The 26,023-nt window shown below is 38.5% G+C and overlaps 1 protein-coding gene across 2 annotated transcripts in view; it reads left to right on the forward strand.

Moving 5' to 3' along the window:
- The window catches only part of NRG3 (neuregulin 3), a 499,554-nt gene that overhangs the window by 183,883 nt on the left and 289,648 nt on the right, over window positions 1-26,023 (forward strand). For both annotated transcript variants that reach the window (XM_088130194.1, XM_088130190.1), the window contains exon 2: window positions 20,127-20,256. In XM_088130194.1, coding sequence (XP_087986320.1) covers window positions 20,127-20,256 — 130 coding nt within the window. The remainder of the gene's footprint in view (window positions 1-20,126; window positions 20,257-26,023) is intronic.

Here is a 26,023-nt window from a genome sequence, read left to right on the forward strand (position 1 = left end):
AAGATCAAAGGCAGTTGTGTTTCCAGTTAATATTAGACTTTTACTTCTCCTGCTATGTTCTCTAAGACTCTACGATCGGGAAGGGAGGGAGCAGGAAGCAATATCAGCATGGAGGTTTGGCATGTAATTTCACCTGGCTGAGCTGTGCAATTCTTCAGATTCAATTCTTTAAAAAAAAGTGTCCCAGAGCATAAATGCAGCACTTGCTGATGGCTCATTAAAGCTGACATGGTGCTATCTTCACACTTTTTAGCATCAAATCCAAAACATTGAACAGCTCTATTGTCAGAAAGCAAGGAGCAAGAGGCTGTACTCTTGTGAAATCTTAGTCTCAGCTCTCCCTCTCATACACACACACGCATACAAAAACACACAACCCAGGTTCCCCATTTTTCTGCTTTAAGAGTTCTAAAAAAAAAAGTGTCCATTCCAACTAGCTGGTGATTATATATGTAATCATGGTAAATGGCAAGGTAAGTAGGAGAACGGCTGTTTGTTCTTTCTTAAGGAACATAGAAGGTCAAGGGAACCATCCTGGTTCATGTTAGTCCTTGGAGACAAGATTATGAGATGCAAGTTAAAGGAGCAAAGTTCTGCATCTTTTCTACTGGGGGGGGGGGGGGACTAAGCATCATGACAAGATCTTTGGTTCCTTCATTTTCTGCTACTATGCTATGGCCACATGTTAGCTACTGGTCAAAAGGATGGGAAAGAGTTTTGTCCAGGACCATGACCAGCCTCATCCTTCAGATGATTCACTTTTTCTTTAAAAAAAAAAACAATAGAGGTAGTTGCTAACTATAGTATGTTGTTCATGCTAAACATTTTTGCTATAGCTAACATAAGGCAATGGGCATTGGGGCAATTCATGTGCAGATAGTTGCAGTTTGGAACTCTGTGAATCCTAATCGGTGATCTTCAGAAAGGACCTTGATGTGGTCTTTAGGGTACAGTCAAGCTCAGTGGGGTAAGTTAACAATATCCAAGTGCCAAGAGTCCATTGGTTTACATCAGGATGAACCTTAGCTGGGGCATTTCAGAATGTCATGTCCCCAAGGTCAGGAGTCAAGTGTGGACTTTGCAAAAACTCAGAGTATCATTAACCTCAGGTTTCCATATTAAGGGAAAGTCCTGAACATCCACCTTGATACACTCCAAGCCTAGTGATGCCATTCTCCCAGCTTCTGAAAGCTCATGGCTTGTGAGAGACTGTGGGTAGGCTGGGAAAGAAATGGAAAAGATAGAAGTGGCCAACCAGATGACAGCTTATTTCATAAATAGTAACTCAACCCAGGTGGGTAGAAAACTGAAAGAAAAAGGCCTTTCAAAGGATACAAAAAGAGGGGATGGGGATGGCAAATTACTGTTATAGTTTTCACTTCTGTATTTATCCCAACAAGGATTAACGATACCTACATCTATGTGGTTCTCCTTTTCCTTGGTCTTTCCCAGCTGCACATGACTTGACATATCCAAACTCTTTTCAGACATTTATTTATTTAGAAAACTTATGATGCTATCTACCTTATGCATGATAATGCTAGCCAGCTCACAACAATGTTCCATAAAATCAAAATAAATATAACCCATCAAAAAAAAAAAAAAAAGCCCCATCATATATCCCATTGCAGTTCCACAACATCCCATCAACTCTACATTTTCATTTGCTGGAATCACTTCCATCCTAGCCCAGTGCCTAGATAAAGAGCCAGGTCTTCACTGCCCTCTGGAAGGCTAGTTTCCCAACCACATGGGAATCTCAGGGTGAAGATTTAGAAAGGGTTCAGAGCTCTTTAACTGCATAGTGAACAGCAAACAGGGAGGGGACAAATGAATACTCTGGTTCTTCACCCTTTTCAAGGTCTCTTTCCAAGGTCACCACAGCCAGCAAGCCTTTTGCGCTGTGCTATCCAAGGTGCTGAAAATGCTTTGTGAGGCTGAAACCAGATCAATCTTACGAATACTAAGTCTTCAGACAAACAAGGACAGGGAGGAACTCTCTGACCGCAGATCAGTAATTCCCCCCCCTCAATTCTTCTTGTAGGCATGTCCCTAATTCTGTTGCTGCAATTTTCTTCTGAAAACAAAGCACAAAAGTCTACAGTATCTGCCTTTTTGCAGAAAATATGGTGCTTGGATAAAATATGATGGGGAATAGGCTTGTGAAATACAAAATTATTGTGTAGCAAATATGATCTAGTGATTTGGCACCCCTCTCCCTTAAGATAAATATTTCCAATGTTCTTCAAGACAAAGGAAAAGGGGAACATGTGTATACCTCCTATAAAGTGTGCTATAAAAACTGATAGTAACATGGAGAACCAAGACCTTATTCAGATTCTAAAGCTGTACTATATCAAACTAATTCTGCCAAAGTGGGGGGGGGGGAGTTGAACTTAGATTTGTTTGGAGTGAGTTTATTGTGACCACCTCCATCCAGAAGCAGAGGACACTGAGGGATTTAGACTGCAATACGTATTCCTTGCAAATGAGAGACTTACCTTAGATTTCTCCATTGTATATTGCATCAATAGCCTTCACACAGTCTGGTACTGGAAGTAGAAGGCTCACAAGCAGAGATTCAAGGACATAACTATTTTATTATAGGTACTAGAAAAGCCATTAATATGAAGAAAACCAGCAAGTGCAAACTATAAAACTCATGCCAGATATATAGCAGATCCAAGGTTAAAGTTTTATGTCTTTTTCTCCTACCTGTGCATTGTAACAGGCTGAGATCCACTTTATTTTTTTTCAGCAAGAGGAGCAATTGATATTGCCGGATATTGTTAATATAATGGTCTGTTTGTCTCAATCCCTTTGCTTCTGACCTTTCCTGACCCAGCCCTCCCATAAATTAAAGGATTACTCCACCACCACTACACACACAAACTTATCCACAGACATTGAAGTGATTAGTAAAGTCTCCGTCAAATCGAGGTTGATTTCTGTTGACTTCATCTGCAAGTCCAGCTAGAATACACAATAGGTTTACTACTACCTATTTTTCAAGTTCTCCATCTAGCTCATAGCCTTGGGATTTTATGATGTTCTCATAGCTCTGGGATTTACCAGTGTTCTCTTATCCAGCCCACATAACGTTTTGTGTTCAGTCAAGGTTTGCTAGGCATTACCACCTAGCTGCATTTTTCCTGACACTACATTCACAGTGAAATAATATGTCATGTAGATGTAAGATACATGAGATGTTCAAATAATATGGCCCTACTAAGAAATGATACATCACATTGCTTTCTGTCTAGAACAGCACTTGCAGAACACTGACTCTTCTATTAGAGATGCTGGTGTGCAATGAGAGAAACAAAAGAAAGGGGAAAAAGTCATAGGCATACAATCTCTAAGCTGTAGCAAATGGGGTGTCATTCTATGAGTTTTCTTGGCTTCTTCCAATCAGCTTCTGCTGAGTATGGGGGGGGGGGTGACAGGAGCGATTTGTTTGCTCAATCCCTAGCAGCATTGCAGAGGTGAAATAGAATCATGCCTCTGCAGAGAGGATGTCTGTTGAATCTCTGTATGCTCTGAGATTGTTACATTCCAGTCCAGAAATCAGTAAAGAAAACACAAGGAAGTAGGCTTACTTATGGAACAGCAATATCTGTATATTCACATTTTTAAAGATTATATATATCCAGGAGTACATCAGTAAGATGGCACCCAAAGATGAGCTGCCGAGAGAATGCCTCAGGCAGCAGCAGACAAGGCAGGAGGTTCAAGCAGAGGAAGTGCCATGGCAAGACAAGCCCCTGCGTGGGATGTACCATCGACAGATAGCTGAGGTGGCTGACATTGGGAAATCCTACCGGTAGCTGGAAAGGGCCGGACTAAAAGACAGCACTGAGGCACTGGTCATAGCAGCACAAGGACAGGCACTAAGCACCAGATCGATAGAAGCAGGGGTCTACCACACTAGACAGGACCAAGGTACAGATTGTGCAGGGAGGCCTCAGAGACAGTCCGACACATAGTGGCAGGGTGTAAGACGCAGGCAGGAACAGCATACACTGAATGGCACAACCAAGTAGGTGGCATTGTGCACAAAAACATCTACACACTGTATGGGCTAGACCCCCCCAAGTCCAGATGGGAGATTCCACAGAAGTTCATGGAGAATAACAGGGCTAAGATCCTGTGGGACTTCCAGATCCAGACAGACAGGCAGGTACTGGCCAATCAACCAAACATCATGGTAGTAGACAAGGACCAGAAGACAGCGGTAGTGATAGATGTAGTGGTGACAGCAGCATCAGGAAGAAGGAATATGGGAAGCTGGAGAAGTACCAGGGTCTGAAGGAGGAACTAGAGAGGATATGGAAAGTTAAGGCCAAAGTGGTCCCAGTGGTGGTAGGAGCACTCGGGGCTATGACTCTCAAGCTGGGAGAGGGGCTCCCACAGATCCCAGGAACCACATCAGTGCTCTCTGTCCAGAAGAGTGCAGGGCTAGGAACAGCTCATATCCTGTGCAAAACCCTCAAACTCCCAGGCCTCTGGTAGAAGACCCGAGATTGAGGAAGACACATACCACCCATAGGGGTGAGAGGGGAATTTTGTATATAAAATAAAATAAAATAAAATAAAATAAAATAAAATAAAATAAAATAAAATAAAATAAAATAAAATAAAATAAAATAAAATAAAATAAAATGTGTTGTTATTACTACTACTACTGGTGCCATAGTAGTAGAAAATTAGTTTTTAGTCCTTCCAAGTCTCTATAATCTATTGCTCTGTAGGATACCTAGTATATTTCATCAGCACCTGGACTATAGTAGTAATGATAAGGGCAACCTTGTAGAGAGTTGCATCAGAGTATAATTTAAATAAAACATTTATTTCATTTATTCATTTTAGTTTAACTGGAGAGGTTGACAAATTAACTATTTCCTGATGCCAAGTTCTATGAATAAATGAATTTGGATAGATTTGGAATTGGTGGTTGGCCTCGAAAATTGGAGGACTGAGGATATCTGTAATAAGGTGAGTGTAAATCCATTTCCCAAGTGCTTCCTGGACAGGAGGAAAGAGTGATGGAGTCCTGTGCTATATGACTTAACAAGGTGCTCCTTGAGGAGTAAGCCAGCTATTTACAGAACTGAACATAACCCCATCCTCTACTGCAAAGTGGGAGAGAGAAAAGCTAGCAGACACAAGAGATCAGTGGACTTCATTAGGAATGTCTTTTCCTTCAACTTGCCCAGAATTTTCACAACTTCTGCTCCCCTGTCAAGACACGCTTTCTCTGCTCATTTGATGCCTTCCATCAGGGATGCCCCTTGTCTTCTGTGCCAGGAAGATGCCCTGCTGTGGCAAGCTTGGTTAGCTGATATACAGCTCCCTCCTGCAAGTCTATCAAGTGTAGTCTTTAATGTTGCAACACTTTAGTCACTGGTTCCACTTTGCCCCTTGGACACCTCTGAAAGAATGAATAAATGAATATGTTAAAAAGGGATATTTTTTCCATTTTATCCCTTGATAACATGAACAGCTCTGTCAATTTATGGCTACATCAGCCAAGCAGTTTTCTTTATTTTACTCTTCCTTTCATGGAAGTCTTGTTGGAGTCCAATCTTTAAGTGCATGATTTTATTTGCTAGCTGGTCTATGGCTGTTCATTAAATAAAATAAATAAATGCTTACTATCTTTGCAGAACTTTGTATCTATGCTCTATTTAGCTTCAAATCAGTATATATGAGGAGAAAATTAGTATCTAGGCATAAGGCTTTTAAGTTTATTCCAGATAGTGAACATGTCTTTCTGTACTGATGTCATAAGTCACTATATATTTGAACCAGTCTGGACTAGTTTAGAAGAAAGCAAGGATGTTTGAGATAGAGATAGAGACAGAGACAGAGACAGAGAGAGAGAGAGAATGTGTATGTGTGTGTGTGTGTATTCTCTCTCTCTCTCTCTCTCTCTCTCTCTCTCTCTTTCTATTCATCTGTAAGATTTCTATTTGGCTTGGTGCTTTTGAATACCACATTTTGAATACCACATTTGAAACTTTTCATCTTCTTCATCATCAAAGTACGAAAAACTTTTACCTCCTGCCCTCTCTCACAAACTAATATGAAACTTTTTGCATCTTTGTATTCAAATGAAACATTAATGTCCTTGGTATGTTAATATCATTAATTAGTGTATCCCCCCCACCCCAGTTCCTTCGCTAGTTTAATTAAAGAAAAAATGTTTGACAGATTAATTTTATAATGATGATTTTAAGTCTGGAAGAAGCTATATCTGTTCCTGGGAGAAATAGCTGTTTAGGTTTACATATTAATTATTAATTTTCCTCCCAAGGTCTTCCCCGACCCCTCAGAGGACTGTCATTTTTAGTAATCATAATTCTCTTGCATTCTTTCCCATTAATTTTGGTGGCAGTGAATTTCTTTAACTGAACTGATCAGAGACCAATTGGTCGCATTGTTCCTCAGATGGAAAGTCCCATTGAGTTCAACAAATACTGCTACCATTATGTAACTATGTACTATAGTATCAGTTTTAGAAGACATCCTAATCCACTGATGCATTGCAGTGAAAGACATCAAAGAAGGGAATCTTAAAATACACTATATCTTACACACCAGGGGATGTAGCCAAGATCATGTTAGATTAATATGCACCTTTTTCTCTCTCCATATGAGATTATTTCACAGCTGCTGGCCTACATGTTTCTGAAAACTCATGCAGAATTTGACGAACTGTTTTGCACAACCCTATTCATGGAACAATTTCACTTTCATCCATGTCCCATGAGTAGACATGATCTCCTATGATTGGTCATTGCATTGCATGTAAAAAGCACCAGTCCACCCCAGCCATATGGAATTGTCACCACTGAACTATTTATTTAACACTCATGATCTGCTTATATGCAATTTCTAAACAAATCTTGATGATGATGATGATGATGATGATGATGATGATGATGATGATGATGAAGTGCGAGCTTCAGGATTCTCCTTCTCTGTTGAAATTGTAACCATCCTATAAATGTTAAAGCAAAGAACAAAGATATGTTGCACAGAACTACTGTAAGGTATTGTAACAGTTCCAAGAATGACAAAAGATTCAAGAGTCCATTGTAGAAACACTTCACTTCTCAGTTCAAAGGAAGGCTGTCAGAAAGAAAGAAAACAAGTCTTTATCCAAATCTACTTTTAAGATATATTGGTTTTAGAAGCAAAATAGTTCACTTGCTGAAATCTTGTAACCCCATCCTTTCTTTCTTAGTAAATCCTGATGAAGATAATTGGCGAGAATCATGTTAGAAGAATCTTTCTCAGCTTTAGGCAGATGGCATCCATGAGGTTAATGTTTGATAAATTCTCACTCATTATGCAGTTGGTGTATACTAAGAGTGGCACATTTTATTAGCAACACAGGTCCTTACTTCTGTCATTTTTATTATTTATTTAATTTTATTAGTGAAGCATAACACACAAACATCAACAATAAACTGGGAAGAAACCACCCACCTTACAGTGATTAAAATAAATTAAACATGAGTGAAAGTGAGAAGGAAAAGCAAGAACCAATGTAGGAGAAAAGAAAAACTGTCTGTTAGCAGAAAAGAATTATTAACCACTGTGAATGTTGAAGTTTACAGAATTATTTCCCTGGTAAACAAAAGAAGACTTGAGCGGTAAAGATGTGTAAGCAGAAGTGCTAGAAGCTGGTTTTAATTGCTTCTAGTGGAAGCAGAACCTACAGACTGAACAGTCTGTGAAGAATATTTATTTTGAAGTGTGTTGATTTATGTTCAGTAATGTATATAGCATCTGTCAAAGTGGGCTTTGAGCTTCTTCATTTCCTTCCCCCCCCCGCCCCCCCCCCGGCAATAGAAGAAAGGTGTTCTTTTTTCTTGAGAAACCCATCCAGAAACAAGCATATCAATTGAAGGCATCCATAGAATTCAGATCTCTTTAAATAATGCAAAAGCTTTTTCTTCCCTTCTCTTTCTTCTTTGGTTGAATTTATATCTATAGCAGAATGAGATGGTCAAATTTGCTATTCTAGCAGGTGAAATATAGCAGTCTTGGGGTTTGTTTATCTGTATGTTTTAATGTAATTGCATGTAGTAAAGATTGATTCCAGCCCTGGATTTCCTAGCTGTGTGAATTTTCCATTGGAAGAATTTTTTTGTTTTTAATGAGGCACCATATAATTAAATGAATAACATATAACATAGTCTATATGGCAAAAATGTATTGGTTTCCAGAATCTCACATATCAAGTCTCTTAAATACAGAATCTGAACCTCAACTGAGTTTCATCTGGAAATGTGACATTTTCCCCCATCTAATCCTAAACTGAGTTCTGAATCACACTGACTTACAGACACGATTTTCAGACCAATTTTTGCAATGTCATTGAGCTTACAGCAGAGATATGGGGAAGTCAATGACCTTTGTTTCCTTCTTTAGAGAAAATTGCAGTGTGGAGTTATGCTGATGGCTAAACTAGTATTTCTACTACTCCATTTCTCACATGGATTGGATTTACACATTTTACTAAGCTATAGTTTGGGTGAGAACCAGTTTGGGATAGTGCTTAAGGCTAGAAACTAGGAAGCTGTTAGACAGGAAGCCAGCTGGGTGACCTTGGGCCAGTCACTCTTTCTCAGTCCTAGAAAGAAGGCAAGGCCAACTCTTCCCAAAATCTTACCAAGAAAACTGCAAGGACTAGTTCAGACTGTTGCCAGGAGTCAATGCTAACTTGAAGGCGCACACACACGTTTGGTTAGTGGCTAAGCTACATTTGGTTGGGTTCCCCTAATATGCTATGCTGTATCTGCAGATCCTTCTCATCCTGGACATACATTGTTTCAACTTCTCCCTTCAGGACGGTGTTATAGAGCACCGTATGTTAAAACAACTAGACACAGGAAAAGTTTTTTTCCTCGTGCCGTTGCTCTGCTGAACACCTAATTAATGCAGTATGATATAATGGCTGACATTGCATGAAGATATGACTGCTAAGACGTGACTGATAATGCTCTATAAATGTGAATATATGTTAGATAATAGCTTTTCCTTTTAAAAAAATGAATATATGTTAGTTAATAGCCGCAGTACTATCTTTCCTCTAATTCTCCTCTTCTGACTGCACAGTTTTTTTAGTATACTGTTGTATGTATGTATGTATGTATGTATGTATTTTACTATTCTTCTTATTCTTGGTGCTATGCAAAGACACTGAGAGCTCTTTGCACCAAAGTCAAATTCCTTGTACGTACTTGGCCAATAAAGTATTCTATTCTATTCTATTCTATTCTATTCTATTCTATTCTATTCTATTCTATTCTATTCTATTCTATTCTATTCTATTCTATTCTATTCTATTCTATAAACCATGGTTTGCTTTCCTGAATGGCTAGGCTTACTGTCAGCCCCATCAAGTAGACCAGACCAAAAATGAGCTCCACAGGAAGGCTAAGACTACTTTTACTAAAAGTGGCTCTAATAACAGAATTGTACAAATCTGAGTATGTTGTGCCTTCTCCATTTCTTATACCCATGTGAATTAGAGAAGTGTCTGTCTGAGCAGCTTATCCATGCTTTCTGCTTGTTATGTCATGTTTTTTCCCTCATCACTTTGGTAATGGATCTGGCCTATCTCTGTCAAGGTCATTTTCCTTACTCTCTACATTTGAGAGCTTCCCACAGTCTGTACATCTTCCCATTTATATTTGTTTGTTTGTTTGTTTTTTAGTTGACTACCAATGCATAAGGGAAGCTTTAAGGCAGGAAAACCTTCAGAGTGATAAATGCATCTGGCCCATGGATATAAAACCAGCTTGGTTGCCATCTCACCTCCTTAGCAATTCAGTCACCAAAAAAGGAGCATCCTTCTAACTCAGCCCTTTAGATGATTTGGATAGAAATTTTCCAAGGAAATTAACACCAGAAGAGGCAAATGCATATGCTTTTATTTATTTGTTTGTTTATTTACTGTATTTATTTACTTACAGGACTTATATGGCCACCTATCTCATGCAGTGACTCTAGGCGGTTCACAACAATCCATAAAACATAGTTAAAATCATACCTTTCCCCACCAGGCACCACACCAAACATCCTCAGAGCTCAACGCTCCTACCCACCCCCCATCCTAGCCCAATGCTTGGGGGAACAGCCAGGTCTTCACAGCCCTCCAGAAGGCTAAATGGGTGGGAGGCTGTTCCAAAGGACTGGGCAGTCACCAAGAAGGCACACCTGCAAGGTCTCATCAGATGGCAACATTTAAGGGAGGGGACCTGGAGTGCACCCACACTATCTAACCTAGTAGGATGGGCAGATACCCTCAGGGACAGGTAGTCCCACAAATAACCTGCCCCTGTTTGACGATAATGCCGCATATGTGTCTCTGCTATCCTTTTTCTTTCCTTTGGGATTTGGACATAAAAGAGCCAAACAGCCAGTGAACAGATGAAAGGAGTCAAAATAACTTTTTTTAAAAAGCGTAAAATGAATGATGCATTGATATCCTTATATGAAGGTATTTTTGACAACAATACTGCTTGGTTCTATATTCCCACATTATTAGGATGTCAAAATGATAGATGCTGTGGTGAATAATAATTCTTTTGACATTCTACCTAGGATGAGGGAACCAGCTGAGGGTTAAAATTATGTTATTTATCTCTACCTTTCATTCTATGAAGCCCTATTTCTTGACCTACTTCTCTAGCTATCTAGAGTAAGAGAAAAATGCAGTCAATGAGATCATTATTTTTAGAATTTTTTCAGTTTAACACTGCTCTGGAATTAGATTGCAGGCCCAAATACCTTTAAATGACAAGTATACATGACAATGGTGAAAACTGTATAAACATTTACTTACAAGTAAGTTCCATTCAAGTCAGTAGGATTTATTTCTGAATAAACAAGTATATAATTATTCTATAGAGGGCATGCTCTGGAATAAGCCCTTTGAAATTAATATTGTGCATGCTATAAATATTTTCCCCTCTAATCCTCACAGTATTTCATTATTTACATATATTTTTGGCATATTATAATGTCTATTTTGGATGCTTGCTTTCTCTTATTTTGCAGCAAAAAAGCAAAGAAGGAAATTTTAAGGTCACTTATAAACTTAAAAAACGTATTTATTATAGCATATGCTTTCATCACCTAGGATCCACTCCATTAGAGGTGTTCTCTGATGAAGTGAACTGTTGTCTGAAAAGCGATGCTCCATAATAATTATTTTAGATTTGGGGATGCTACAAATCTCCTCCCCCCCCTCCCCAAATCCTTTTGACTGTGTCAAGTCTAACACAGTTGGGGAATATCGAAGTAGCAAGAACTACACAGATTTCAGTAAGGTATCTTTAATGCTCAGTGGGTATAAATGCAGAATTGTGGAAACTCTAATAGGAATCTCCCAGCAGATTTATAGTGAGTTAATTAGGGTGGAGTCTCTTTGAATGATCTGAAACACATTTTCCCCACATTTCTCTCCATTTCTCCCTAAGTTGCCATTTATGAGAGAAGCTGCCAACTGATTTGTGTACTACAACTTGTTTATGTCTGTGATCTTTTCCCCACAATCTTTCATTACCTTTAATGTGGAAAAAAAAGTAGCAAATGGTGAAGAAGTTCTCAATCTTCTCAAGGCTGGTGGATTATATGGAACTTGAGGAACATGTCATGAACACTCTTACAAATTGGCCACCATAGAATGGTCTCTGTGTCTTAAAAATGAGTTCAGAAGAAGGAAGAGACTTGGGTTATTCATTTGTGGTGGTGTTTTATGCAACATTTACTGATGAGAATATAAAATAGGGGCAGAAACTTAAGTGATAAAGCTAAATAAATCCAAATACTAGTGCCATTCTCATCTGTTTGTCATGCTTAGATTGCTACAATTTGGGTTAACAACCCATAGCAAACGTGAGGCAGAGCTTCACAGGCCATCTATAGCAATGTCAGACGATATCTTCTCTGGTCTTCCAAAGGACTAGAGGTTTTATAGGTCATTGGCTTGCACCTTCTGAAGTCTACTAGAACCTTCTTAAGACATGCAAAGATTATGTTGTACCCACAAACGTATTTTTTCTTCTGACTGATACCCTTGCTTGTCCCAGCATTCAAGTAAGCAATCAAGAAATGCTTGAGAATTACACATTGTTTTGCAGTCTATTGTTACTGTCGAAAGACTCTTTAAAAATAAACAAAATAAGGGAAGAACCAAGGGAAGTGTTGCCAGGTTCTTTGGCATCAGTAGATACTAAACTGAGGACTCAGGAATGCTAAAATGGAATTTCACATTGTGCATATCATTCTGCAGTTTGTTTGGGTTTGGCCTACTTGTGTGGACTCAGCCACTGTTGTTATCAGTGATGTTTTATAGCTTTAGAGTAGCATGATGCGGAACTAGACTACCAGGGGTTACTCAAAAAACAGAACAAAAACTGGTTAAAACAGGCATGGAGTATGTGAATCCATCTAGACTCTTTCCTACAGAAACATAAGAGTCCTCCTCATCCAACTGGTGCTTTTAACATCTGGCCACTGTTAGGTAAGAAGAAGCTATACAGTTCTATGTTGAGGTGGGTCTAACCTCAACAGGATGACATAATCTGAGATACAACAGTCTGGACAATCACCAACTCTTTGCTGTCGTTTAAGGGACATCCAGGTTTTTGTCAGCCAGGAAATACCCTCAGCTTCAAGATACTATTGAGAAGTTTCGCAAAGCAATTAGTGGGGAGGAAATAGCTGTTTCCTAAGAGTTATTTATAAAGAAGATTTCCTAAGTCGTAGCATCAGAATAGAAAAGCAAAGAAGACAAAATAGTACTTTGTACATGTTTATACTTGATGAGGTTCTTTGCTAGTATTTTAACTTTTAGCAGATGCAATACAGATATAGGTGCTTTAGAACATAAACAGTTGAGCTGCCTTAGGTGTTGTGTTGTGTTGTGTGTATATTTTGTGGGCTTCACTGTTTCAGTGACTGTGATCCCATGGGGATAGGATTGCCAGATCTCACGATCCAACCTGATCATTCAACTTTTAAATGTCTTTTAACTCCAGAGCCTTAGAAAAATACTAACATCCTAGGGAGGGGTGATAGAGACAACAGTGTAGGCCATTGCTCTTGACCTGATACCTACCTACAATATTTCATGATTAAGCTTCTCCCTGGACTAGTGTCCATTCTCCCTAGAATAGACTCCACTGCAATTTCTCCTTCTTACACCATCTACTATCTTCCAGGCACTGTTCCCTGTGGGTACCACAGGGCCCAGGATGCACATTTCTGGGATAATCTTCTGTCTAAGTCGACTAGGTTTAAACATAATGTCCAGTGAATTGAGCTATAGGCATGGCTCCTAGCTGGGAATGTAGCTGGGAATCTATTGAACGGAAGTGGGAGGGGGAGGGACTGTAGGAAGAATAACTGGACAAAGGTAACTCTGAGGATTGCCTTCATAGTCAAATATCAGGGACATTAATATTGATAGAGAAATATGGCAGCCGTCCAGTCTCACCACTCAAAGGCAATGTTAATGCTCATGGGTTATAAAATATTTATGTCCTTTTTTCGAAAGGCAGAGTTTACAGATGCACTCCCCCAGTTCTGAATCTCTTCACCATGAATTTTAAAGTGGCAAGTCTGCAAAACTTTGGGAAGAGAAGAGGGACAGGCAATGAAATTCATCCTCAGTACCATAGTCAGCCAATTAATCAAACAAATGAAGAAACAAAGCTTCCCTTCCATTCCAGCTGGATTGGTGTACATATAGTGGCAGTAAGTTGCCTCTTATTGCAAAATGAACTTTCCATACACGTTGGTAGGTGAAACAAAATTAAATAAACTTTGTAGCTATAAGATGTCAGCAAGACATTTAGGAAGAATTAGGCATGTTTAATTTCATGTTGACAACTTGGAAATCATATGGAAGGATATATTTGAGAGGAAATTATCGTTTCCATTTTGGCTCCTCCTCCTGAGAGGAAATTATAAGGAATAGTGGGTTAAAAATATGGGAGGGAAGGGGGGAGTCAAATTAAGTATGTGGAAATGCAGAATATCAATAAGAGCAGTTGTACAATACAATGAGCTTCTCAGAATATGTTCCTTCATTTACTGAAAGGCTTACATACAGCCTGTCAAAATAAAGATTTCCCCAGACAGCTTTTGAAGTATCTTTAATAATATTTTAAAACCAATCATATTGCTAAAGGAACAGCTAACAACTAAATAGAAGATGATTACACATCAGTCCAAAATAAAAAAAGAACAGTTTCAAAAGCGAACCCATCATTTGAACCAAAAATAGATTGAAAGCAAAAATGGGAGAAGCTAAATGTGCTTTTTTGAAAGAACCGTGGAAAAGTGTTGATATCAGTGATGCCTTCTGCCTGTAAGCTGTGAAAGGAAGAAATATTGAAATATTTAATATTGTAAAGAAGTTGGTTAAGATGAACTTCCTCCAATATTCTGGATTTTGCCCTTCATCACACAGATGCAACATAAAATAAAGTTTAGAAGAGAAAAAGAAAAAAGGGTACCTGTAGCCCTAAATGCTAAATGTGTATTCTTCGCACATTTCAGAGATATGGAGTACATGCAGAGTTACATTCACACCCCACATGAGCCCAGTATGCGAAGAAACAAATGGCTACATAGGATTGCTGCTATTTTCTAAAGGTTGTAGGTGAAACTAGCCCAAGATACGTTTCAGTGGACTTTCTTCTTGTATTTCTGCTCTTCTTGGAAAAAGAGAATAAACTTCTTCTCTATCTTACTGACCAGGGTGTCCACCACATACATATGATAGGAATTTATATTACAGTTTGTTAATCAAAGTTTGTTTATTGATTGATTCATTAAATTTATATGCCGCCCATCTCCCCCAGAGGGTGACTTTTACAGTTTTAAAGTTTAAACTTTTAAAGTTGCCATTTGTTTGACCTAAAGGTGAGTTGGATGATTTAATCAAGCCAAATGGGCACAGAGGGGTTACATCTTGAGGTGCACGGACAGAATTTATCTGTAAAGTTGTATAGGAGAAATCGATGTGCCTTTTGGGCTATAAGGTGCCACTCCTTCCGTCCGTTCTATGGATCTCGACTGCCCTGTGTTTGGGCCAGTTTGAGCTTAAGCTTGCATAGAGATGGAGGAATAAATATAGAGGAAATTGCCGAAGTTTTGCCGCTACTAAAAATGTTATCATTTGTATTCAGCGACAAGCTGATACGTTTGTGTCTCCGGTGGTAAATGCCACCTGGTTATAAAATGTGTTCACGTTGGCATAAACTTATCTTTTATTGTTTGTTTCATATTGAAGGGGGTCTGATAAGTAAGATTAATATTTATGGGTTGAATAATAGAGATCTATCTGTCATTTAGTCCGAGGGATCGGTTCTCACATTATGTTTTAATATTTTAAAGTGTTACTACAGTGCCGTGAGTCACGTCTGTGCCTCAGATATAGGGAGAGGGAATTTGTGGGTGACAATTTTAGCTTGGATTCATACTGATATCTGAAGTCACAAAGCTGTTTCTCCTCTTCAGGTAGCGGAAGGAAAATTTCAACTGTAATGTATGCCAACAACATCGTTCTCATTTTCTGAACCAAGACTGGTTTAGAAGATTATTGGCCAGATTATCTGATTATTGTGAAAAGGAAAAGCTGAGGATAATTTATGATAAAACAAAGATCTTTAGTAGAAGCAATATGAAACATAGATGGACAGCCAATGCCCACCAAATCTAGCAATGCTCCTCTGTAAAATACCTAGGTTTCACCCATCATAAGTCCCTTGTATGGAACACACTTTTAACCACCATTCTAGCAACTGCCCAGTGCACAGTGGCGGTTAGTCTGGAGTTTTTCTATTCCAAAAGAGGACACCTGATAGCCCCAACATTTAAAATATTAAAATATTCCAGGGTAAGGTGATAGGCCAGATGCTGTACGGGGCTGAGATCTGGGGGTGGGATGAGAAGGTTATTGATCAATTGGAAGTAGTCCAAAACCACTTCATCAGGAAGATCATGGAGTTAGACATCATTCACCATGAGATCAGGACCAAATTATTGATGCTAGGTGAATTCAGGGGCACAAACCTTCAATGGTTGAATGATCTTCTTTCAGATATGTTTCCAACTGTTGGTAGTCAGGTTGCTACTTTAGCTTTGTCATCGTTTAAACTCTGAAAGACATTTTTAAGTGCTTAATCTCTGACCCCATCTTACTTTGACTTCTTTGTATCTAACACTCTTTTTTATTCTGTTTTATTCTATTGTGATTTTGTTGTGTTGTATTTATACTCTGTCACATTGCTATGACCTATGATTTCAACAATAAACTTATTTATTTACCAAATATGTCCATATTGGGTAAAACTGGTTCCAAAATTAGCAGACTGGCATGGTGGTGGGTCCTATAAGGTATTCGTCTAATGTTCCTTTAAATGTTTTTTAAGTCTGTCTTCTGTTCTTTTCTTTGTGATAATGTTTTTCAGAAAGAGATTATTTCTTGCACTTATCGCTTATTAAATAGCCCTAAGAAAAGCTGGTTAAATCCTAAAGAAATAAAAGTCTGGGTCCATGTTTATTGTGGACCCCTCCGTTTGCTGCAGGCAGAGGTCGAAAGAGGCAGGGTGGATTTTCATGGCCTTTTTGATCAATCAGAAATGGCCAGGGTTCGTATAGCTTTTCTTTCAGAGGAGGACCTGGGAAGGTGACTTCCTTCTCTGGATGTCTCCCCTGTTTATTTCAGAGATCCCAATATCACTGGGAAATTCCCAGCCTTCTCTGCATTGATCCTAGCACCTGATTCATTGGTCTTCATTACATACCAACCCAACTGAACCTGCTTCGTAGAGTGGCACTTTCTTCAAAGCCACTCCATACTGTTACTTTGTTTTCTTTATCACAACTTGTCGTCGCCATTGTGTTGGCAACATAGTAAGTCAGTCAGCGTGGCACCCTTATTCTTAAAAGATGAGACTAAAGTATTGGGGTTGGGGTTGACTGGGTTCGCACCAAGGTGGTAGCAAATACCTGAAGCTTACTGCATAGAAATGAGTGATCAGCAAGTAGAATGGCCTAGATTTTACCTTATGCCTTTCAAAGCTATTGTAATTGGAGCCAGTCAATTTTTAACTTGGTATTCGCTTTATTCATTCATTCACTTTTTCTTCCTATGTAAGTACTATAGGAACAAATACCAACCTCTATAAGGTTAAGAATTAAATAGCTCACACACACACACGCACACACACGTACACACTTCAAGTTAGGAGTTAGGAGTTTGCCTATTAATTTTAAACCACACTTGGAACAGGTCACAATTGTTGGGTTTTTTCCCAAATAACTAAAGGTAATTTGAGAATGAGCATTACTCATGAAACACCCAGTCACCCTACCTTTGTTCCCAGTTTTATTCTGTTTATTAGTTCAGATCTGCTCTGAGCACATTTAAAAATAAATTACAGAAAAAATAAATTATATCCATCCATCCATCTCCACGAGAAACCATATTCATCTCCAGTAACAGTGGAAAACTGATTTTAAGCACACACAAAAGAATAAAGAAAGACAATCTCAATGAGTTTCAGGTTCATTTGTTCTTCTGTCTTTTTCCACTTTATGGAATATATTCTATAATAAGATGCGGGCAATTTCAATTTCTTAATAAGTATTTTTTATTATATTTTAATGCTTAATCTTTCGCTGATCTCCAGTGGATGGCAAGTTGATTTTTGGTACAGCAGAATTTCCCTGCATTATGTTTGAAGTAGTACTAGAGAATTATGCATTCCCTGCTCATCTCCCAAGACGGTGGTGCTCCCAAAATTTGGAAAAATTTCTTATTTCCAGGAGCTGGCTTTCCATCACCACCCCCCACCCCATCTCCGGCAATCTGGTAAAATATCTGTTAGAGAAAGCCGTTGGAGGAAATCTAATTGAATTGGATGGGACTGTCCTTGCACTGTGTATTATATATGCAGTGGTGTAAAATATATGATTAAAAATTAGAATGTAACATATCAACATTTAACTTCATGGTGATTGGATAAAGGAAAATTAAAGGCTATCTCAAGGACAGAATAGCATTGATTTAACAGAGAATAATGATCAGATCTAGCTGTCACTGAGGCACTGTTTTAAGAGTGCGAAAACTAGAAATAATAAGGGAGTTCAAAGAACATAATTTTCAGATGGCCTTTCTTCTGTTTTCAGTCTACTCCAGTTATGAAAACTGGCTGTTTCAGCTATTACGAACCAGATATTCTTGCTTTGTGTATTGCTACAGCTCTGTCTCTAACCTACTTGCTAATGTCATATGATCTAAATAGGGCAACTTACTTAGGACATGCTGGAATTAGTATGAGGGGTGTACGAAACTGAGCTAGAAAGAAAAGAAGTAGAGGGTGAAATTAGGGTTGTGTTGTTTTGGTTTTTAATATAAATGGAAATAAAGAAGCTTAAGTATTTGACTTGGGTTCTGGATTTTTACACTGTGATGGCAAGAATTGGATGGCTTTCCTTGATTTCATTCCACCATTATCTTTGTTCCACACCTCTGACTCTATTTCCTTTGTGGGTTACAGTATTGGGTACATATGTTTTGACCATTCAAGATGAGAATCTTGTGAAGGCAAGGTAACATGTGTTACTTATTTATTGCTAAGCAGCAGAAGGTTAGAATGTTTGCAATTTGTGTATGAGAAATACAAAATCATTTGGGCTACTTTAAGAAATCCCTTTGCCCTAATGTTCATATTTTCCTTGAACATAATGCATTTATCTTGATGGGGACAGAAGCAAGGAGAAACCCAGCATGTTAATGTTTTAAGGGAAATAATTACTTGCAATTTGGGGAATATGGGAGAAGTAATGATTCAAGTAATAGCAGAGAAAAGAGGGATCTCTCATACCAAGAAATAATGAAAGCCATGACAGTTAGCAGCCAGATAGAAACTACAAATATAAATTAAAAGGTGAAGACAAGATGGACTCAATTAGACCCCACGGTGACATTTTGCTTTAAGCATGTCTCCATGATTTGGCATCAGTCCCCAATGTGTTTCAAAAAATGACATCTCTGGCCCTTTAGAAATCAACCCGGGATTAATTGTTATATAGCTGACATTCCTGTTGTTTGTCCAACAGGACTCCCTCCGATTATAGGAAACACCTGCAAGTTGTCTTATATTTCAAGATTCTGGATGGAAAATTCACATTCTGATTGGCAGAGATGAAAGTGATGGGATGGTGATTGTTAGCCAGTTATAACAGCACATGAATTGTGTATAAAAGAGCCCTACTCCAGCCCTGGCATCTCACTCAATTTGCAACTTCAGGAAGATTCAAACTGGTGAAAGCAGACAGTGTGTGATGGAATGGACTTATGAAGGCCATGCTCAGGGAGATAAGTGTGTTCTTAGCCCCCAACAGGAGCGTGGGAAGTTCAAGAAGATGAGGATGGCACCTCCTTAAGGAATTCACGGTGTTGTGGCTGGCTGGCTTGGGAACTAGGGTTCAGTCTGGGGAGACTTTCTGTCTGGAGGTTGTAGCTAATAAATGCAACACAACTGTATTTGCATTGTCTCTTGGAGTTCTTTGGGCTGAACCTGACATCAATCTCCTGTTGGGGGCTAAGAACACACTTATCTCCCTGAGCCTGGCCTTCATGAGTCCATTCCATCACACAGTGCCATGCTAACAGTTTTAATGCTCTGGCCTTCATATGCACAAGCTTCTCATGTTCCACTTCCCCCTCATGCTTTCAGAACCAAAACTCTGACGCTGACTTCTCCTAAGCATCTCCTAAGATTCTCTGTCTCTACCCCCATAAAAATGCTTCAAGAAACACCATGGGACCTGTTCTAGAAACTATGACCAGAGGAACATTAGCATCTCCTATTTTTTGCCAGTGGCCTCAGGGTGTGTCCATAGGAACAATACACCTCCAAATAATTATTTTCAAGTGAGGAGCTGATCAATGCAGTAACCTCCACCCCAGCTCAACCCTTCCTGTGGAGTCTTTTGAAATTGAAAGTTGATGGTCAGATGAGGGGCTTAGAGCATAATATAAGGTGTATTAAATGTGTTTTTCCTCCATTCTGTTTTCTCTCTAGATACCACAACATATTCCATTGAACAATCTGAGCACTTTAAGCCATGCAAAGATAAGGATCTTGCATATTGTCTTCATGATGGGGAATGCTTTGTCATCGAAACTCTAACAGGATCTCACAAGCACTGCCGGTAAGTCTTTTTATATGAAAGATTGATCATCACTGTGTTTTTATAAATCATGGTAGCATTCATATGCACACACTATGCACAGATTAAAACAAGGAAAATAAATATGCCTACCTTAGAATATTATTTAAACAACAACAACAGCAACAAGGAAACCCAATCAGGTTTCACATCTGAGGCTTACGATAATTTGTCAGTAAAGACTGCTGATGGTATCTATGAACACCCATCTATCAATAAACATTGTGGATTGGAACAGTGATTCTCATTAAGCTGATTTCCCCAGAACACAGAATAATTTGTTCTAAGAAGGTAGAAGCTGATCAAAAGGTATGCTGTCTAGGAGGTAGAAGCTGTTTTTAATGTTTCATTGCTAGGTGAAAAAGGAATATTGATAAAAGGCCTTCAGATGTTCAATAGAAGTTTGCTGAATGACTGTATAATTGAATTAATGTTTGAGAATACCATTGGGTTAAGGATTGAAGGATTTAGGAAGAGGGACCATTGGTAGTCCATCTTGTCCTGTAGAAGTGAGCTTTGCATGCAAGAATGTTGACCAATGGTATAACATCTAATTAACATTAAGTATTAAGTTTCCTATACCAAAGGGATGCTATTATTTTATCATTTTTATCATTTATTTTCCCTAGTGATTTTTTGGATATTATGATTCATAAAATTCAGAAGTTTCCTTCTATAGTTATTGGGTGTAATTCAGGCATTGTTACTGCAAAATGCTTTGATTTCTGTTACGGAAACAATCACGCATGTATTGGTTTTATTCATAATTTGGTTTTATGCCTAAATCTCTTCATGTAAACGAGATAAGCTTAGAATGGAAAGAATAGTCACACCAATTCCTTCAGATTACTGGCTCCATTCAATCTCAATAATATTCATTTTTCTGGCTACTTTATGTTTACTAGATTTTTTTGCCCTGGAAAGGTTGGTAAAAAGTTATTCCCAACTAGGATTTTTTTTTAGTTCTTCCTTTGGAAATGAATAAGGTATTGAGTTATGCTATTATTGAATGTTATAATGCCCGTGCATGCTTTTAATGCATGAATTCCTTAGTTGTGAAGTGTTGTCACCTTTACAGGGCTCCAACTTCATTATTTTACTTTATTTGGTGACTACTTTCACATCAGCTACCCAGGAACCACGCAAGTGAGTAGTACAAAAGAAAATGAATGTCACTTGTGCTCTTGACTGAACCCCCCTCAAAGTGGCTCCTTTGCTAGTTTTAAGTCTGTGTTAAGCCTAATGCCCAGATTAAGCTTGGCATATAACAGTTGAGTGAGCAGGCCATAAATCTGCAGTAATTTCCTTGGAAATGCCATACTTGAGGCTGTTGGTTTCAGTTTATCACTGTGTGGTGCTGAATGGCTTTCATCTTCTTGCATAAAAGGGGAAATAAATCTGCTGTGTAGTTCTGAATGCTATATGCCAGTGATAGGCAGATGGCAGGTTGTTAATTGGTGCTATTCCTGAAACAAATGTATATGGCTTCTGATGGCCTTTCCATAGGGTGGCATAATAGATACTTGCTTATGGCATTTGAGTTATTTTTTACTCATTGTGGCATGGCTACCCAAGTCAAGTCTTCTCAAAAGATGTTCCTTCCTCTTTCTATTGGACTAAAAGTGACCTGCATCGTTTAGGTGATGGGAAATTTTCTTGTTTTAGGGCTTGAGTTTCTGTGACAAGTCATTTCAAAGCACACTTCTGAATCCTGGCGCAGTGCTTAAATATTTGGAGTAAGGAAATAAGCACTTCCCATTTCTATTCAGTAGCACTCAGAAAGGATTTGCCAACCCCAAAATCCATCAGTCTTTGAATATTCACTGCCTGAGTACTGATGGTTGCCTTTGTTTTCCCTTTCAGTCACACATGCTTCACTGATCTCTCACTTCTCCCCCGTATTTATTTTCCTCATATGACATACTTATTAAAGTAATTACTCTGAATCATCCCAATTTGGAGATTTATGACAATAACTTGCTGAAGCTATCATAAAACTTTGTAGATGAATTGGGAAACACTTCTCTTAGTAACCAGATTGCTGTTTCTGAGCAATGGAGGATCTTGTGCAGTAAAGCGACAAGAGTAAAGCAGAAAACAATGTGCCCATTGCTGTAGAATTCCTCTCTGTGTAGATATAGGTATGTCAATGTCAGTGTTGTCCAAACTTGGCCACTTTAAGATGAGTGGACTTCAACTCCCAGAATTCCCCAGCCAGCCATGCTGGCTGGGGAATTCTGGGAGTTGAGGTCCACTCATCTTAAAGTGGCCAAGTTTGGACAACACTGGTCAATGTATTTCTAAGGCCAGGGATCAGACTGGATGGGTCATATAAAGGGGATGAACTGGGATGCTGGTAGGGAATTTTTGATCTGTGAGGTCTCACTGTGGTCCAAAAAGCTAAATGAGTGGAGTGGTTTCTGCTGAATTGGGTCCTCTAGTTATTTTATGTCAAAAAGATTGTAGGTATTGAATCATCATTTTAGTATTAGGCTTTAAATTCCAGAATGCTTGGAATGTTTGTATGTCAGTATGCTGTGGAATGGGCAAATAAACCTGGAAAACCTTGCCTCCACCGTGCAAGAAGGGTTGAGAGGCATTTTTATTTAGGAACAAGCAAATTTCCTTGAATTTATAGATCTACAGAGGAAAGACAGATCGAGGGAAATCTGATGGAGCCAATCAAAAGTAGGATTTCAGAAAGGATACAGCATTTAGAATAATGAGCATGAAGTAAACTCTATGATGTGCTTTAACATTGTAGAGATGAGTGGCCACCAAGGAGTATTTTGCCTCCAAAGCATCTTAGTATCTACTGGCATTTCCTTAAGGACAGTTGGGGGACCCAGGTTGATGGCCCAGCTGAGAGTGATAAGCACTAAGATTGTAACAAGCTTTGCTGAAAGATTCATTCAAAGGTGATTTGTTCAAATCCACCTCTAAATTGAAGTTTCAGTATAAAAGCAATTGAATCAAGCCACTTCTACATTGGAAACTTCCAATCAAAAAACCAATTTGGTTTGATGTCTGGGATCCAGTTCAGTGTTTCTGAATGGATTTGGCAATTGGAAGGACTTTTGAAGGACTTTTCTGGAGGCTTGTTATGGAATCAAATTGAAGATTCAGACAGTCAAGAATTTGAATTGGCTGAATTCATCAAATGGATGATTTTGAACCTCAGGTAATTTTCACACCCTGGATAAGCAGATGATTATCAGACACATTGAGATCTCAGATGCAGAAGGAGGTGTCATCGGTGATAGGACTGGCAGGGTCTGGAATAGATATGGGCAAATTACTTGGATCCTTGGTCTCCAGGGTATCAACAATACAGTTGATATGTATTTCAAGAGAAGGAGTCCTTTCCACTGGAGACATCACCTCTCTCAGGTCATCCATGTATATGTCTACTAGCTCAGAATTCTTGCTCAGGTATCCTCTTGGTTGGGAAGTGAACATTCAAAAGATTAGCTGCAGATTTCTAGCAGGTTGCATCTATTTTAAATAGATTGTGAAGTGTGATTACATGTTGAACATCTGAATAAAGCTCATGTATCAGGGGCAAGGGATGTATTTATGATGAAAGTTTGCGTTTAAAAAAAAAATGCGAATAATCAATATAAAAGTTTGCCATTCTTACACACTTGGGTAAAAATACAGATCTGCCAAGGAATTTAAAGAAAGGATAATAAAACTAGCCATAGAATACCAACCCAAGATTCAATTGCTTTCTAATGCAGATAAAGGATAATAAGAGGGGTCTCTGATGAAAGTTTATATAAGATAAAAGAAATGTGTTTAAAATTATGTTAAAAAGTCAATTTGTAGCACTTTTCCTCTTGTTCGAAAAAAGAAATTCATTTTTTCAAACAATTCCTTGTTTCAAAGAGGTTCCTCCAACCATTTTCATCAGAGGGAGAAATAGGCGGTGCCGTATTGGTAGGAAATAATTAAATAAAAATGAGTAAAGTTATTATGTATTTGGTCAATAAATGTGATCTATTAGCAAGTACTTGGCACAGGTTAGATTATTAATAAAAGTATGGATTCTATTGACTAACTGCCACCAAGAATAAATATCAACCGTGAATCACCTTTTATTTGCTGTATTTTCAAGGTTGTTACACTTCAGTTTCTCCTCCGAATTTCTAGTCTGTTCACCTGGGCTTTTTTTAAAATTGGTGGATATAGTTGAATATTGGCTATCAGTTGGGATGATCATTCTTCTGTTTTTGCTAAGCAAAGAAACATTTCCTTTCTTGGAATAGTTTCTTGCAAGCATAGTTATAAGTGGACCATAGCAATCTTTACATGCATTTAGTTCTCTGGGCAAGCTGTATTTTGCTGTGGAGGCTTATGATTAGGAGAAATATGGCAAGATGTTATGGAAGATAGGCTCACCAAGGGCTTGCATTTATAAAATGCTAAGCTATGTTGATCAGTTTTTATAGCTTAATGAACAATGATCTGAATGAGCAGTTCACACAAGCAGGCAAACTGTCTAAGAAAGCTTATTCTTCTCTCATTCAAGCCCAACGTTATGACTGAGTATAACCAAACTAACTGGGATTTTTAAGCCAACATAAAGCTCAGGGTTTTATGGCCAACTAATCATCCTGGCTTTTTTGAGTTGTTTAAACCAAAATCACAGATTTATATGTCATGAATTGTGGCCCATGTGAACTAGCACATTGCCTGTTGACAACCTGAAACCCATACATCGGTTCCATATGCAAACCCTTTTTAAAAAGCCTGAACAGAAAGCAAGTGTCAGGAATCAGCAAAAAGTGTTTGACACAGATTTTACTGGAAGAGATTTTGCAGTTAGTATGTGTTCATGTCAAAGGGAAAAACGAATGATGCACAGTACAATTGCACCAATATAGCTGATATGGAGTTAAGTGGGAGTTGAAATAGTTTTAAGTGACATATTTTAAGAACTGTTCTCATTTGAAACCTTGAGACAAACTGAAGTATCTAAGACAACAAGCTTAACATTCTACTGTTAGGGGCTGTTTTGTATTTATTATTTGTATTATGTCAGACAAGCAGGCAATGGATGCTGGAAAAGGTGGCTATTACAAGAAATATTTCAGGAAAGTAGAAGATGGAAGTGTATTAAGTGTATTTCTTGCAGTCTTTGGACACTTGGACTAAAGAGCCTTCACATTGTCCTCCCTTATTTATCAATGCTGACTTTTTTTTAAGCAAAACTCTTCTATGAGTGCTGATGAGTAGTTTAATTCTATAAAACTGAATATTCTACTTGACTGCAATTTTGTTAAATTGCCTTTTGAATTCCTTGAAAATCACTGAATCTTTCTGAGAAAATAAAACAGCCCAAACACATTATGGCAATTTAGTATAAGTTCAAGAGAAACAAATGATGGTTATTACTGAGATTGTATCTACCATTGACCTTTTCTCCAAAGAATTTGAAGCAGAGAAGAAGGAGCTACCCATTTTGTTCTCACCAAATATTGAGACTGGTGGGAGAGCTTGATATGCTGAAGGTTCAAGGACCCTGAAAAGTGATGCTTGAAGTACAATCAGTGGTACACATGCAGTCTTCCCCAAAGTGGATCTTGTCTTGCACTAAAATGTTCACATTCCACTCTACAGACTCTACCAGAGTGGGAAGGCTGGGTGTGTTGTGGATCCCATCCCTGAGGGAAATACTTCTGATGGGACCATGAAGAAGGGCCTTTTCCATGGTGGCCCCCTCCCTGTGGAATGTTATTCCCTCTGA

Source organism: Python bivittatus, unplaced genomic scaffold (genome assembly GCF_059951505.1).
Source record: "Python bivittatus isolate LINGU-HERP-01145 unplaced genomic scaffold, Pbiv_v1 ctg000050_np1212, whole genome shotgun sequence".
NCBI classification, from domain to species: domain Eukaryota; kingdom Metazoa; phylum Chordata; class Lepidosauria; order Squamata; family Pythonidae; genus Python; species Python bivittatus.